This window comes from Maniola hyperantus, chromosome 2 (genome assembly GCF_902806685.2).
Source record: "Maniola hyperantus chromosome 2, iAphHyp1.2, whole genome shotgun sequence".
Taxonomy (NCBI): Eukaryota; Metazoa; Arthropoda; class Insecta; order Lepidoptera; family Nymphalidae; genus Maniola; species Maniola hyperantus.
Genome location: NC_048537.1, coordinates 11,550,464 through 11,567,800, shown reverse-complemented (window position 1 = coordinate 11,567,800; position 17,337 = coordinate 11,550,464). Strand labels below are relative to the sequence as shown.

Genomic DNA, 17,337 nt, shown 5'->3' with positions numbered 1-17,337 from the left:
CGCAGTGCATTGGACCACAGTGGAGTTCAATTGACAATGCAATAAAGAACATTGAAATTGACGTTTCAAATTCATATCTGCGAAATATTAATCTGGGAATGCTCGTGTCTGCTCGCGCATACCACGAAACGTGGATGCCTGCCGTCCAGGCCGAGGGAGGTCCAGGGGGTCGTCAACAAAAGACAGAAGATATTTTTTATGACAATATGATTGACTCAAACCGTGAAATGCATGCCAACTCAATCCGTGGAACGTAAGCCGACTCAATCCGTGGAACGTACGCCGACTAAATCCGTGGAATGCACGCCGACTCAATCCTTAGAAAGCACGCGCGCCGGCTCAATCCGTGGATGCACGAGGATACCAGCGCAATTCGCCGTAGGACGGATGCGGCCGGCTGCCACGGCATACGCTCAGTCTGAATTATCGTTTTATTATTATTAAGTAATATTGTATTATCTTTACCAAAAGGTACTACTTAGATATTCGATATCGAAACATAACATTGAACAAGAATTTGAACTTTTATCATCATAATATGTATGATTTCCAGATTCAACATGTGTGAAAGGAAAGAATAATGCAACATTAATATAATAGTAGCAGTTAAGACACGTGAACAAGATAACTCGCGTAAGCTATTAACTAATATTATCATGTTAGCATAAGGATCATGTTATTCAATTAATTGGTAGTAAATTATTAAAATACAGGAGTTATCATTCGCAATATAGTAATTAGTATGATAAACAATAATAGCAAATTTACATTGGCTTTTTGCCATACACATCTATTGAACTGTGTACCGTTTCAGGAAATATGATGTCTTAAGTGACTTTCGGTTGTTAATGCCTCTATTTTGGGATTTTGGCAACGCGCAGTACTCTGTTTATTTATATGAGTCTCTTATACCTACTACACTAAGTTCTAAATCTATATAATACTAGCTTATGCTCGCGAGTTCGTTCACGTGGAGTACGCAAATTTCATACCCCTGTTTTACCCCCAAAGTGGTTGAATTTTCAAAAATCCTTTCTTAGCGGACGTTTACGTCCTAATAGCTATCTGCATGCCAAACAGCAGGATCCATCCACTAGTTTGAGCTGTGCGTTGATAGACCAGGCAGTCTATCAGTCAGCTTTTCCTTTATAATGTATAGGTTCTACATACCTACTAATAAATTATTTATAGGTTTATAGGTACTATGGATACCACATCACATTGTTTACAATGTTTCGAATCAATTACACCATGGGGCTATTGATTGACTTATATGATCTTTGTTTAAAGACTTTGATCGTGACGCTTTAATTGAAAAGAATTGTCTCCATTTTTGTAATTATTAAGAATCAACATTTATACAAAAATGTAAAGTATACTTGATATAATTAGTACTTATATCTGAGGAATATTTGTTTTACAATAGGTCTAGTATGCAATGATATATGGAAAATTCATTAATTCATTTTTCCTGAATAGGGCCAAGCAGCTAATTCTAACGGGCATGGCTTTTGCCGATGCTATGCAGATTGTAGAAACTTATTGAACTGCTATTGTGTCATTGTCTTTTTCAGAATTTCATCCATCATTGTTGACTTTTCAATTATTACTTCCTACGTCCATGCTTTTATAAATGCCCGATAAAATGCGACGACAGTTATTCGAGAAACATGTCATCAAAAATAGTAAAACCAGTGATTAATACAGCAACAATAAGAAACCAATAAAAAATTATTTCATCATAGGTATAGTATAGTTCGTGCAAAATGAGCTCTCACACGCCATAATAACTGTCATTTTAACTGTTAATGTGTAACTGTCATGTCAAAAGTACGGTTCACAAGGGTTCACATTTGAAATAAGGACTAAAATCGTACTTTTGACATGCCAATTGACTGATTCAAACTCATTTTGTACCCATTTTATATCAGTATCACATATGGTATTACAATCATTTAAGACCAGGTAAGTAAACATGTTTTAACAAACTAAACAATCAGCACCAATTTTATGAAAACTTATAAGGTACTAACTTAACTAGTAGTGATATATATACTTGACTATGTTTGAACTTTTATTTACATTATTATTCTTTTCGTACAAGATTAAACCGGAAAGGAAACGGGAATTAAAGCTAAACGCACTTAGCAGTCATCCACTAATCACTAATTAATATTCCCCAGAAGAATATCGATCTCTGTAACACGATCCATTTATAGCAATTAGATATGTAGGTATATTGATCGCGCATTAGACAATATGATAACAGAATATTTACTGTAAATCGTCTCCGTTATAGCATTCGGATATGCAGTAATGACAATAACTGGTGTTCAACTTATTTAATCAACTTTATGGAACGTATATTATATACCTAATACATGTATGACAAAACGGCTTTCCATGTCCTTGTGAAAAAGGACCCCGGATAGGTTCGAAACTAGTTGGGCTAAGGTCGACGAAATACGTGAGTAAAGCCGTTTTATCATACATGTAACTCACGATAATTCAAACGCTAAACCGTATAATAAAGAGGCTGTGATTGTGATCAGGAAATCCAACCGGAACGGAAACAGATAGTTATTTGAATTAATGCACTTATCACTTATGCAGTAATCACTCATTTATAATTAGTAGGTAGGTACCTACGTTCCCAGAAGACTTTCGATATCTGTAATGCGATAGGAGGTAACTATACCGATCGCTCATTAAACATCCCAACAAGCAAAATAATCCCAGAATGCATACGTTTTAGGAGTATATACTCCTTTAAGTGCCTTGAAAGATGCTGTTTAGACTATAAGCAAAATCACCCTTAAATTTAACCTTATAAGCGTTTATAAGATCAACTTTACTAGTTACTATAAGCTCTGCTTTCCTATAAAAGCTACAAAGAAGGGCAAACAGACTGAAGAATAGTTACTCTAGTTAGTTACACTTATAAGCGCTTATAAGATCACGCCTACGAGTTACTATAAGCTCTGCTTTCCTATAAAAGCTACGTACAAGGTTAAACATACTGAAGAATAGTTACTCTAGTTAATTACACTTATAAGAGCTTATAAGATCATATTCACTGGCGATTATAAACCTGTGTCTCCGATAAAAGCTACTTATAAGTGTAAATATACTCAGCACTACTTTGATACTATTAACACTTATTACTGGTTTTATAAGAACTAATAAGTTTATATTTGATTCCATTACAAGTACATTTTAAGTACAGGGTTTTAAAATAGTATTTCGCAAGAGTAAAGTGGCATTATATAAATACAATCCTATAACTGCATTCATTGAGATCGTTTTGTACTATTAAAACTTTTGTCAAAGACATAGTAAGGTTACTTACTCTTGAAGAAGGTGTTATAAACCAAAATATGTTTATTATGATTCTACAAATGCTTTTATAATCTTATATCAACCATTTTGATCGTAGTTTTAATTGTTTTTATAATAGTGAATTTATATTAGGTATAAAATGGATTTAAATAAGTGGAAAAGGTTCAAAAAAGTGGTAGCTATAAAAGGAAAGTTTGCCAAACTTACCAAGAAATGGTAAAAGTTTAAAATATGAATTTTGAAGCAGCCAAAGACTGTATTGAAAAAAGTGCTAAGGGTTCCGTACAAAATAATAGTAATATAATGGACTACGATACGAACTCTGAAAAAAAAACAAATGAAAAATCATCAAGCGAGGTTGAAAGTGATGTTGGAGATCAAACTTCAGATTACGACAAAAATAATGAATTGCGCAAAGATATGAAAAAATGGGCATTACAGTTCGCAGGTAATGAGCAGGACATAGACATACACGGTTATCATACGAAAATACTGAAGATGCATTTGAGGAACCATTAGAGTCTTCAGTTTTAAATATTTATAAATGTGATTGCAGAGAACTTAAAAGTCAGAAAATGACTATAAAATTACAGATATAAAGTGCAAGCTTGTGGATATCCACAGGTTAATACAAATTCATTTTCATGCCATTATTGCATACGTTGTAAATAGGGCTTTACTTATAAATAAAAGCAAAAGACTAAAATGTTGTGTTGTTTTTTATTATAAATCAATTTAATTAAAAGTTACACAAGTTAAAAATCCGACTTGACTAATTTATACTTATATTATCAGTAGGTACTTTCATGAGATACTTTGGTTAACTACTTTTATCCTAATATGAATTACTGCAATAATTACATTTCGTAAGAGTTTCGATTGCTTTTACATATTATCTACTTCTTAGGTAAAGGAATCCATCCTTAGTCATGGTAACTTTGTAAATAGCTAAATAAAACCTCAGTTTCAGTTTAAAAATCAATAAGAAATTGTAGTTCTAACTTAAGAATTTTATCAAACTACCTACTTCTGAACATTTTCATACATATTAAATACTACAGGAATTTAACATTTTATGTGGCTTATTCTAGAAATCTTTAGATCTAGGACTTCTACATATTTCAAAAATTAAATTATCCAACTAATATTATGAATGCGAAATTGTGTCTGTCTGTCTGTCTGCTCGCCTTTTACGGCCCATCCGTTCAACCGATTTTGATGAAATATGGTACAGCGATAGCTTGCATCCCGGGGAAGGACATAGGCTACTTTTTATCCCATAAAATCGAAGAATTCCCACGGGATTTTTAAAAACCTAAATCCACGCGGACGAAGTCGCGGGATCAGCTAGTATAATTCCGAATAAGTCCACCATAGCCTTCATACGAGTTTTTAAAGCCAATACAAGTAGGTATGTTCTTACTAATAACTAAAACAACAAAAAGTTCTGCAATAATACTTAAAAAAAATAGCTTTTTTTCTAAATTAAACAATAGTTAATATAATATAACCTATTATCATAATATATATAATTAATATAATGTCAATAAACAGTAATAATAATATATTTTATTTATTTATTATATTGTTGAGACCGTAGCTCGATAGGCTACAGATCCAACAATATATTATTATTATACTACTACTAACAACTAAACAGTAAAAATTTCTTTCAAGTTATTAATAATTACATATTTCGCATTCATCGCTTGGATAGTGATTATAAACTGTATATACAGAACAATTTTCACACCAAAAATAATCTTGATACAATAATGATCTTATTGATTCTTGATTTTCAATGAAGTGTAAAGGTCTATCTCTAGAGACAGTATAGTTACAACCGTAGCATATGTTAGACAAAACGAAGTGTGTAACTGCCCACGGCCATTTTAATTTTTTTAGTGAACGGAAATCCTTTTTGATCAAAAATCGGTCGATATCCAGAAACATAACCATCTTCAGCCCGAATGTTGATTGATGCCTAAACACAAATAAGTACTTAAGTATATTATTTCAAATAAATGTTGTACTAGTCAACGCCAATTATAGTGAAATCAGTTATAAAGTCATATCCACAAAATACAGTTCAGGTTAGTTTTGAAGTGAAATTGATTAATAATTATTATTAATATTCAATACTCAGTTAATTTTTGTGATTATTATTATTTGAGTTATTGGTACCGAAAAACTCCTCAAAATGTTAAAGATTTTTTCTAGTACACCTCGTAAATATATAGGTACTGTATCGTTTTGGTTTTCTTTTTGACATTGCGAAACCCTAATTATGATACAACATGTCGTGTGATGGATTCGATTTTCCTTTAGTGGCCTTATAACTTACTTTAAAATGCTAGCTTTGAAAATGGCGGTCAACTTCAACAGTAATCCACATAATTTATTAATATGACATATGTAAAAATGCTAATTTTAAGAGGGGCGTTAAAATTTTAACCTAAAACATTGTATACTTCACAGGAAATGTGGGTTTCCCATGTGAACACAATATTTCATAAAATATCTAACTAAAACATAAAATAACATCACTCTGGCATTTTATAAGCAAATCAATACATACCTTTAATATTTTCACATTTATCCACAACTCATTGACACTAAATTATTGCAGCCGAATGATCGAACAAAATATAAACTTGTAAAAGAATTACGGAGTGTGTAATAATCCGAGTTAGTTTTGTTAGACACTAATAGTTAGTTTTGTGGGATCATATAGTTTCACACAGTGCCGTTACAAGGATCTTATAGTCGTAAATCGAATTCAGCAGGGGTACTATCAGGGTGCTACTAGAATAAACACACCTATAAAGTGGGCCTTTTCCCGGGCTAGTAAGCGCTTATAAATTCGTTATAAGTCCGCTAAATTTTGGTTTTGGGATAATTACAAAACCACTTTTTGCTAGTTGGGATGATACTTATCATAATGTTTGTATGTATTGTTTTAATGTCATGTCATCATATGTTGTAAATCGTCTCCGTTACAGCCTTTGGATATGCAGTAATGCAAATAAGCGTGAAATCAATGTAAAGGGCTGAATCAAATTTATATACTTACATAAACATAATATATAAATAAATAAATAGAAGTACAGTTTTGTACAAAATTTCCAAAACATTATTTATGTACAAATACCTATATATGTTGTATAATATATATTCTAAAAGAGGCTTTTATATAAGTCTAAACATAAAATATAGTTGACGTAATATACCTACTAAACGATGGTCAGTGAAGTTACTAATTAGTAATATTGACAGTTAAATATAGTCATGACTATAACTTTTGTAGATTCATTACTTACGTACCATAACATGGACAATTAGATAGTATTGAATAAATAAAACCCACATAATATATATGACTAGCACTTGCCCGCGACTTCGTCCGCGTAAAATTTCTGGTTTCTCATGAGATCTGAAATTTTCCCGCTGCAAAAGGCCTCACTTACCTACTCACTCAGTCTCACCTTAAGGCACGTAACCCAGCATACCTAAATGTCGATTTTCACGTCTCTGACTTCAAAAACATAGGACTTTCATACAACCTTCGACCCCCCTTTAGGGGGGCAATTTAGTTAGATCCTTTCTTATCTGATACCTACCCTCTAGAAAGAACCTACGTTTTAAATTTCAAGTAAAAATAACAATCTAGTTAAAAAAATCTATAAAAACTTTTCCCCCCTATTTTACCACCCTTAAGGGGGGAATTTTCCAAATTGACTTATACAGATTTTTATTATTTAAAGCTATTAACCTAAATGTCGATTTTCATGTCTCTAACTTCAAAAACAGGACTTTCATACAACCATCGACCCCCCCTTTCACACCCTTAGGGGGGGAATTTTTCAAAATCGTTTCTTTTGGTGACACCTACGTCCTAGAAAGAACCTACCTTCTAAATTTCAAGTTTGTAGGCTTTATAGTTCCTGAGATTTCGTGATTAGTCAGTCAGTGAGTGGTATTTCTCTTTTATATACCTATTTAGAAGAAAATAATATATTATTGTTTACCTTGTAGTAATTAGGTAAGTATATCAAGTAAGATATTCAAAACCAAGAATCTTAAGGTCACTACTTATTTAACTAGCGAGAATTTGCAAGAAAATTTTGTAGCAAATTTTTGTCGTAGGGATGAACTACTATCTGCTCAGATTGTTATCTTATCTATTAGGTAAACAGTACCTACCTACATAATATGGTTAATAACGTAAACAATATTTTTACATTCTAAAATGTAAATTCTAGGTACGTGTACGCGTAATAAACCTGTTCTTGGCGTATATAAATATAAAATACTTGATAGTATTTTTTATGTTATTTATGTAGGTTCTTCTTTTTGATCAGTTTCCGGGTAGAACAAACAATTATAGTTCAATTCCAATTACTTGTTATATTTTAGTTTGAATAAAATAATAAATTATAGCAATTAAAAATATAGGTTTTGTATACTTACTGCCAGAAACTGTTCCAGTGGTATTCGAACTGAACACACCAATAGTTTTAGTATATAACACACAAAAAAATAAATACCACCACATACTGGCACCAAATTTGGGGGCTGCCCGTCGACAGCCCACCAAAAGGAACATTATTTTGTTCTTACAAACTTTCGTTATTGACAGATTCACACGCAAGATACACTACAGGACAATCAATCCAGAACTCCTTTCAGTTATATCACATTAACACTGTTCCAGTTCGCACTGAATCTGTAATTAATGTCACTGTCGAAATAAACGTGAGACAATATTTGGACGATTGGTTGATTCACGATCAGACGTTTAGAGGTTATTTTTACGTGCCACTAGTGCGAGCGCGACGGTGAATGTCGATCGTCGTATCTGCGGTCTGCCGATTGCCGAACCAGCCGAAGGCAGGTGTGCTGCGTTGTAGAGGCGACCGGTAGATGGCGTTATGGCGCACGTGACGTCGTAGTTTCGGCGACTGTACCGTGGCGCTGCGCTGCTGATTCTAGCTAGAGATTTTTCCCAACGCATCGCGCGGACGACACGTAATATTAGGGGGTGCCTACACTCAATCTTATTTTGCGTACGAAGCTAATTTTGATATCTTACAGTGATAGGTACAAAGCATATCCACGTGTCGAATTGAGAACTGCCTCCATTTTTGAAGCCTTTTATAAAAATGAAAGTTTTTGTACCTACCTTTTTACTAAAATATTTTTTGCAAGACGTCTCCTTGAACATACAAAGTTTTATATGAGATACACATATAATATACCTATCTATTCACTTTTATTTTATTTTTTAGGTAGGTAGGTACTACACTTATATAATATCTAATTCCAGTCACACAACCACTTTTGTAGATGGGTCCCTAAATCGGAGTTCGTAAAACTCTGATCTTTACAGGTGCTTACTGAAATATCAAAATATCAGAAAAGATGCGGCTTTCGTTCTGTACCTAAGTGGTTTTAATGTGACAAATTTAAAATTATGGTTACCCTAATGAAACCCGCAAGATAGTCAGCAAAATTAAAAATAATAATACCTATAGGTAGTGAATTCCCGAAACTTCTAATAAGATTGCCACCTCGAAAAAAGTAGGACTTAATCAGCGTTGTAGTTGAGTGTAGTTTAAACGATACAATAATAAATATCAAAGTATATAATATATATTATACATATCAACATAAAAAGAAATTGATATAAGTATGAGGCTAATATTCGAGTATGTATTATATCAGCGAATCGAGATCTTACTAAATTTTACATCTGATAAAATACATATTTGCTTGTGATATTTACAAGTATTATAGTTATTATAGTCTCAAAAATCCTTACACGTTTGAGTACTATTAAAATATATTATGTTTACAAAAATATATAATTGCGTGTAGCCTAAGCCTTATGAGGGGTAGGAATGCGCGCGCATCTTCACCGTGATGCTGGAAGACGCCGCGGGGGGGCGTGGCCGGCCGTTACGCACATCACCCAGACCACCAGCTACCACGCAACAGAGATAAGAAACCGCTACCCGACTAAAACACGTGAACTGCCAACATTACTAAAACGAGCCACACCACAAACATCACAATTTACCAGTACTACACTTGAATAAAACCCACAGCTCCGTCAAATTTAACAATGACAGCTCAGCCAAGGGTTAATTTAATATCAAAATTTGAATAGCTGTAATGAATATTTATCAAAATTTGTTATTCAAAACAAACAAACATCGAGGGCAAATTGTTTGATATTCCAAAAAGGAAAATAACGTCGGATTCGATTCTATCCTTTTTAACCGACTTCCAAAAAGGAGGTGGTTCTCAATTCGTCCCATTTTTTATATTATTATTGCAAGTATCTACTTGATATAGGAAAAAGAAAGGATTGATTGTGACTCGACTGATCCGCAATCGCTTCGTAAATAAAGTATTGGGTATGTTTTCCATGCATGTGTGTTGAGACGAAATCAGGAAACTTGATTGCGTCGACATTCGAGTCACTCTGACATTCTTTTTATTCAAAGCAGCAAATCTATACTTGAATAAAACCCACAGCTCCGTCAAATTTAACAATGACAGTTCAGCCAAGGGTTAATTTAATACCAAAATTTGAATAGCTGTAATGAATATTTATCAAAAAAAATTATTCAAAACAAAGAAACATCAAGAGCAAATTGTTTGATATTCCAAAAAGGAAAATAACGTCGGGTCCGATTCTATCCTTTTTGTTATTGCAAGTACCTACTTGATATCGGAAAAAGAAAGGGTTGATTGTGACTCGACTGATCCGCAATCGCTTCGTAAAGTATTGGGTATGTTTTCCAGGATGTGAGTGTGTGTTGAGACAAAATCAGGAAACTTGATTGCGTCGACATTTTTATCCCCTTCGAGCCATTCGGGCGTTCTTTTTAAATAAAGGAGCAAATCTACATCCGTGCCTTTCAGGCCCGTATTATTTAAATTTTATCAATTCAGCATTCCTTTTGCAAATGCACTGTTGTGAACACGATGTATAGGCCGTGAAAATCTAGCAGACAGACAGACATACACACTTTTTTATTATTGGAATGGATATGGTGATTGGTGGTCACTGGTCAATCTTTTTATTTACTCTTATGTAATAATTTATTTATGTCATCATTCAGTACGTAGAGTTCAATGGCAAAAAAAACATAAAACCAGACAAAACAAAGCAAAATAATGGCTCAGAGCCAAGATAGTATCTATATTTATTAGTTGACTTTGTAATATTTTTACAAATATTACTCTTGTTAAATAATTGACTTCCCTAGTGATTTCTATATTTACTACTAGCAGATGCCTGCGACTTCGTCCGCGTAAAATTTCTGGTTTCTCATGAGATCTGAAATTTTCCCGCTGCAAAAGGCCTCACTTACCTACTCACTCAGTCTCACCTTAAGGCACGGAACCCAGAATACCTAAATGCCAATTTTCATATCTCTAACTTTAAAAACATAGGATTTTCATATAACCCTTCCACCCCTATTTTACTCCCTTAGGGGGGAATTTAGTTAGAACCTTTCTTATCTGATACCTACCCCCTAGAAATAGCCTACATTTTAAATTTCAAGTAAAAATAACTTTTCTATAAAAACATTCCCCCCCTATTTTACCACCCTTAAGGGGGGATTTTCCCAAATTGAATTGTACAGATTTTTATTATTTAAAGCTAATAACCTAAATGTCGATTTTCACGTCTCTAACTTCAAAACATAGGACTTTCATACAACCTTCGACCCCCCCTTTCACTCCCTTAGGGGGTTAATTTTTCAAAACCGTTTCATAGCTGATTTCGTGATTAGTCAGTCAGTCAGTGAGTGAGTGGTATTTCTCTTTTATATATTTAGATTTATACGAAATTCCAGATGAGCAATTAATAAGTATAAAGCGTGTTAAAATTATGTAAATACCTAGTATACAAAATGTCGATCCGATCTCGACCTCCCTCGTTGTTCTTATCTCAATGTTGACGATGTAGACACGTTAACACGCAACAAGACTTCGGTGCTTTTTTCACAAAGAAGCTTTATGATAAATCGTAAGCATAAAGTTTTCGTCAGCTCGACTTCCGTGGTTATTCATGCCTTATCTCGTGACAACGATTCTGTGTATACCTCGAAAATTACGCCCCTTTTTGCATTGTACCAAAGGAAACTCTTGTGTAAAGTAGGTAAAATGAGTTTATATGGAAAGTAAGTATAAAATATGCAAGAGCTACGTTGTTTTCAAACTTTATTGACCCACTTACCACACAAAATATATCATCAAAATTGATAGATATTTTAAAAGTACGAGACTTGCGCTCTGTGATGATTATATTTTCTTCATTATCACGTCAACTTATCAACTTATCGATTGAGATCGAGATGCCCCAAGCTTACAATTACAAAGTACTATTTTGGCGGGCGCTCGCGAAGTTCACTGCAGTACTGAAGTAGTGAAACGATCATGATTCCGTTTAAATTCCATTATGATAATTTCAATAAATCGAAAACTATTATGCCTAAAAATTTATAAAGATCTGTTTTAGAATGTATAAGTAAAGCGCTTTCATATGATACCACATTTGGTAATGGTATAGTAATCTTACTTTGAAAGTTGAAAATAGCAATATTTGTTCATGAACACATTTTAATTTTTTCGTACCACTTGCTCAAAAAAGTGACATTCAATGCCACAAAAAGCGTACATAACAGTAGTCATTTTTAATCTGTTAAAAACAGGGAAAGAAAATTGTACTGAATTTCATTCATCCCCTAGGGAGAGAATGTGATTTAAATTTGGAATACTTAGGTACCGAAATTTATACTGAACTTTTTTTATTTTTTTATTTATTCAGATACAAGATAGCCCTTGACTGCAATCTCACCTAATGGTAAGTGACGATGCAGTCTAAGGTGGGAGCGAGCTAACCTGGAAGGAGTACCTATGGCAGTTTTTATTAAACCCATACACCTTTGGTTTCTACACGGCATCATACCGGAACGCTAAATTGCTTGGCGGCACGGCTTTGCCGGTAGGGTGGTAACTAGCCACGGCCGAGGCCTCCCACCAGACAGACAGACTACATCTGTGTTTACACCATTGAGTTTGTATATAAAGCATTATACATCTTTTTGAAAAAGGAATACGCATTTATTATGCAGTTATGATTATTAAATAAAATTACGAAAACCGACGAGGCCTTATGAGCTTGATGCCTTTGCTTTTCCGACAAAAAAATATTAGTCTAGGAATTTGCCGCGTTTTTGCTTTCTTCAAATATGTACTATGTACGGTACATAAACGTTATGTTTATTTTAATTTATTTTTATAAATAAGTTAATCACAAGTTAATGTTCTAAAAATACGTTTAATAAATGCTTATCTCATATTATTATTGTGTTAATTTTTTCGCAAATGGCACGAAAAGTAGAGTATTTACCTCGGTGATAAAGCTGTCTTAGTCTTGGGTGAACTTAAATCCCTCGCTACACTCAGGACTCGTCTTAAATCCCTCGCTTCGCTCGTGATTTAAGTTTTTAACACCCTCGCTACGCTCGGGAGTAAACCTCGAGTTCTTCGTTACGCTCGCGATTTAAATCGTCACCCGCGACAGAAGACACTGCTTTATCCCCTTGGTTAATAATCTACTATTTTCTTGTGATGTAACGACAAATTCACGGTTTTCAGATTATTCCCCTCATGTCTGCTATAAGACCTAACTTCCTGCCAAATTTGATGATTCTAGGTCAACGGGAAGTACCCTCTAGGTTTCTTGACTGACAGACAGACAGACAGACAGACAGGCAGACAACAAAGTGATCCTGTAAGGGTTCCTTTTTTCCTTTTGAGGTACGGAACCCTAAAAATAGAGTAGGTAAGTACTTCGTAACAAAATGTTCTGTAGAAAAAAAAGAATGCTAAATTGCTATTTGATTGTGTTCGATGAACATTATGACAATACGGTATTTGACAACTAGTCAAATCAGTAACTTTTTATCAAACGTCAAAACGCGCGCTTAGTATGCGAGATTCTATGAAATACCGGTGTGTAACGTCACAATCATTTGACATGCTTTTTTTAGTTTAATCGATAATTTAAAATGGTTATTACACTTAAAACCAACAAAGGAAGTGGATTTTACGTATTTTAGAAGACCCTCTATTTAATACTCACTGAGAAATAATTTATTTTTGATGTAGTCAAATACCCAATTACTGAGATACCTACTCAAAAATAAAGGAAAACTTTCCCTAAACCATAAAAAGAAACTTGAGATTAGAGGGATCTAGACAATCTCCACCCACGTTATTCTTATAAAATATGGTGTCATTGTCAATCTTGCAATCTAGAAAACTGTTTTGAATCCACCATTATTACTTGTCTACAGTATACCTTCTACCTATATACAGGGCCCTCTTTCCCACTGGGCACTCTGGGCACGTGCCCAGGGCCCACGATCGATAGGGGCCCACTAGTCGCAGCCACCAAATCACCAAATCACCAAACTATTAACGACCGACCGCTACATTATTACCGAAAAATCTATTTAATATTTATTTCTATAAAAGCAAAGGTCAAAAAGGCCCTCTCAAACATAGGACCATAGAGATTGTTAACCAGTCAAGACTGACTTATATCCGAGCCTTCTTATTTTTACCTACTGTCAAGATCATAGGGGCCCCGTTATTCTAATGTGCCCAGGGCCTCCAATAGGTTAAAGACGGCTCTGCAATATAATGCAATTATTAATGCTAATTAATGCAAATATATGCAACTGTTGTACAAAATTTTAGCTTTCTAAGTTAAAGAGGCTGGATGTTGTCGATTCAGGCAGTGATTGATCCAGAACTTTTTTTTATAAATATTTAGATAAAATTGGGTTGGATATATCAAAACGAGGAGTGAATTCAGAAAACTATAAATAAATCTTAGTCTATTTGTATCAATCCAACCACACTGTTACGGGCGTTACCCTCTCAATAGGATATTCTATTGTCAATTCACACGTCAATTGTGTCCGACAAGCTCTATGAAGCTCTTTACGAATCAAGGAATAACAAGTTTTGCCGTTGTGTATTGTAGAATTTCTTACCGCACGCAATCCAAATTGACTGATAAAATATAAAAATTGGCAGACAATGGGGACTACCGATAGAGTGAAAACTTAAAATTATTCAGAAGTAACACGTTTTTTAGGATTTTACAATAATTTAATTGTAAGGTTTTACAAAAACACTTGGCCGGTTTTTTTATTTATCCAATAAAACATGGGTAAGTACCATATTAGCATAGATACCAACACTTAAATTTATTTAGGTAACTAATAGAAACATAAATTGGCATAACTCGTATAAAATCTAACTCATGGCCTTGGCTGCGATTTCGCTTCTTTATTCCAGCTGTCCTCTATGAAGAGCGGAAGTAAGATCTATTATCCATCCGTCTGCTTGCACCGTTCAATGCTAGATACTAAACATAGGCCTTTTGGAGAGCGCACCACCACACGCTGTCCTTCGCCTTCCTTACCCCCGCATTTCCTGCCACCTTCGATCGTCGATCGAGCGGGTTGTAGAACTCTGTAAATATTATGATGCTAACAACGTCTATAGATAAATAGGCTTCATCAGCATCGTCCACCATAAATGTCGGCTGCTGGACATAGGCCTCTTGTAAGTACACACCACGGTCTTGCCAATTAACGCAGCACTTACCGGCGCGAGGTTGCCATTCTAACACCTTGGAACCCCAACGTCTACCGGTTTTTCGAACTACGTTTTCCACTTCAGTTTTACAACACGTTGGGCTATGTCAATAACACTGGTTCTTCTACGGATCTCTTCATTTTTAAATTGGTAGAAAACCGATAATGAAACTCTAAGCATAACTCTGTACATCGCCCGCTAAGTAACTGAGCTTTCTTATGAGGTCCATAGTTACCGAACATGTCTCGGTATGTAGGGTACCTATATTATGTACATATTATCAATACTTATAATAAAACTGTAACATGTAAAATTCTGTGTATTGATAAAACTGTAACAGGTAAAATTCTGTACATTGAAGATATTTTAAAAATTTTTTTTCGAGGGCACTCTATAATCGATACTGAACCCAAAACTGTAATTTTTTTCATTTTTGTCTGTCTGTCTGTCTGTCTGTCTATCTGTCTGTCTGTCTGTCTGTCTGTCTGTCACATCACGCTGAAACTACTGAATGGATTCCAATGAAACTTGGTACGATTTGAGGTCATACTATGAGGAAGAATATAGGATACTTTTTATCCCGAAATTCAGCATGGTTCCCGTAGGAGAGGGGATGAAAGTTAAAATGTATACTGAGTTGTAATTCATTAACGCGTAGTCCGATTTCATTCATTCTTTTTTTGTTAGAAAGGGGATATTTTAAAAATTGTTCCGTAAATATTTCAAGGTAATCGGTTTTTAACCGACTGTCAAAAAGGAGGTGGTTCTTTTTTCTACATCGATTTTTTCGAGGTTTCTGGACCGATTTGCAATTTTTTTTTTAAATCAACAAAAAAAGTTTTCGTGGTGGTCACATAAAAAATTCTGGATTCAACTCCTTAATCCTGATGCTGCAGGGTTACTGCCCGCCTGAGTTATCAAGATTCAGGAAGTGTTCATAGTGAATTCATATTGTAGGTACCAAGCAACGACTTTATTCTCAGACTTCAAGTCTCAACTCCTCAACCCTGATGATGTAGGGTACAGCACTCCTAAACTATAATGTTTCAGGAACTGCGGATGATGCAAAATAATTTTAGGTACCAAGCATAGGCTACATCATTGAACTTCGGATCCTAACTCCTCAATCCTGATGCTGCAAAGTACTGAAGTCCTAAATCGTGGGAATTTTAAAAAAAATAAAAAAATTTGAATCGACTGTTAGGCGGAACGAAGTTCGCAGGGTCAGCTAGTTAAGAATAGGGCTACAGTTCAAAAGGTAGCTCTACTTGTACTTATGTCGCAATCAAGATAAAGAGACTCTTACTCTTATTAAAAGATTTCTTGGAGTGTAAACTGCCTGCTACCTACTGTCCCACTTTAGAATATTAACAAGAACTTTTCATTAGAGAAACATGCTTTTATCACGAAAGTTAAGCCCTTTGCCAATTATTTAGTACCTACATTTGTTAAAGTTCAAAGGCTAATAAAATACTTTATCTGTTAAGTAATGTGTTTTATTTATGCCTTTGGGGCCTTTCGATTCGGTTAATAAGATTTTTGAAGAGGATGAGTGGTAAGTTAATTAATTAAAATTAAAAATTACTTAGTAGGTGAGGTGGGTAAGTACAAGAAACTACACAGAACAAATTTTAGTTTCGACATCGAGGAGAAACTACATAATAAAGGCTGGGCGCAAGTTAGCTTGTATCATCTACGCATTTTGCTCAAAAAATGAGCCAGCCCATTTGTCACCAGATGAGACAATAATAATTGATCGCGATGAAACTTCTCAAAACAAAAGCTTTTTTAGAATTTAACTCCATGGTCTCTGAGTCTCCACGACAAACCTAACAAAAATGTAACTCTCGATAAGAAAGGCATAATATAATGTCAATATTCGATTATTTATTTATTTACATATGACTAGATCAAGCAAGTTAGTTCACCATCAGGCAAGAAAGCTCCATTTAAGTTCTCTTTTAAGTTTAATCCTTCCAAATCCAAAGTCCTTAACTTAGAGATTCGAGTCTGTGACGCGCAAACGATATTTCGTTCCACTGAATTCCTTAGGGAGTCAGCGTATTCAAAGTGATACAATTTGAATAATCCTGGAATGTTTCGTTCAGTAGAATATCCAAATAGTGTCTCTATACTTTATTTTAGTACTTACCAGTTCTCTATATTATGTGGCTCCAGGGGCTACGTAGTTTTGAATAAAGCTTTCTTTGAATTTATCTGGCTTTCACCTTTACCTTAATATGTAACTTCAAAAAGCTCTTTTGATTTTTTTCAATAACTGTCTACGTCTAGTAAACAGAAAAT

The 17,337-nt window shown here is 34.4% G+C and overlaps 1 protein-coding gene across 7 annotated transcripts in view; it reads right to left on the bottom strand.

Annotated features, from left to right (window-relative positions):
- Positions 1 to 8,194, bottom strand: part of LpR1 (Lipophorin receptor 1) — a 232,665-nt gene extending 224,471 nt beyond the window's left edge. For all 7 annotated transcript variants that reach the window (XR_004674959.2, XM_034979393.2, XM_034979412.2 and 4 more), the window contains exon 1: positions 7,810 to 8,194. Coding sequence is in view for 6 of the 7 variants with exons in the window: in XM_034979393.2 (XP_034835284.1) it covers positions 7,810 to 7,945 (136 nt within the window). In the remaining variant the exon portion in view is untranslated. The remainder of the gene's footprint in view (positions 1 to 7,809) is intronic.
- Positions 8,195 to 17,337: the final 9,143 nt, after the last annotated feature.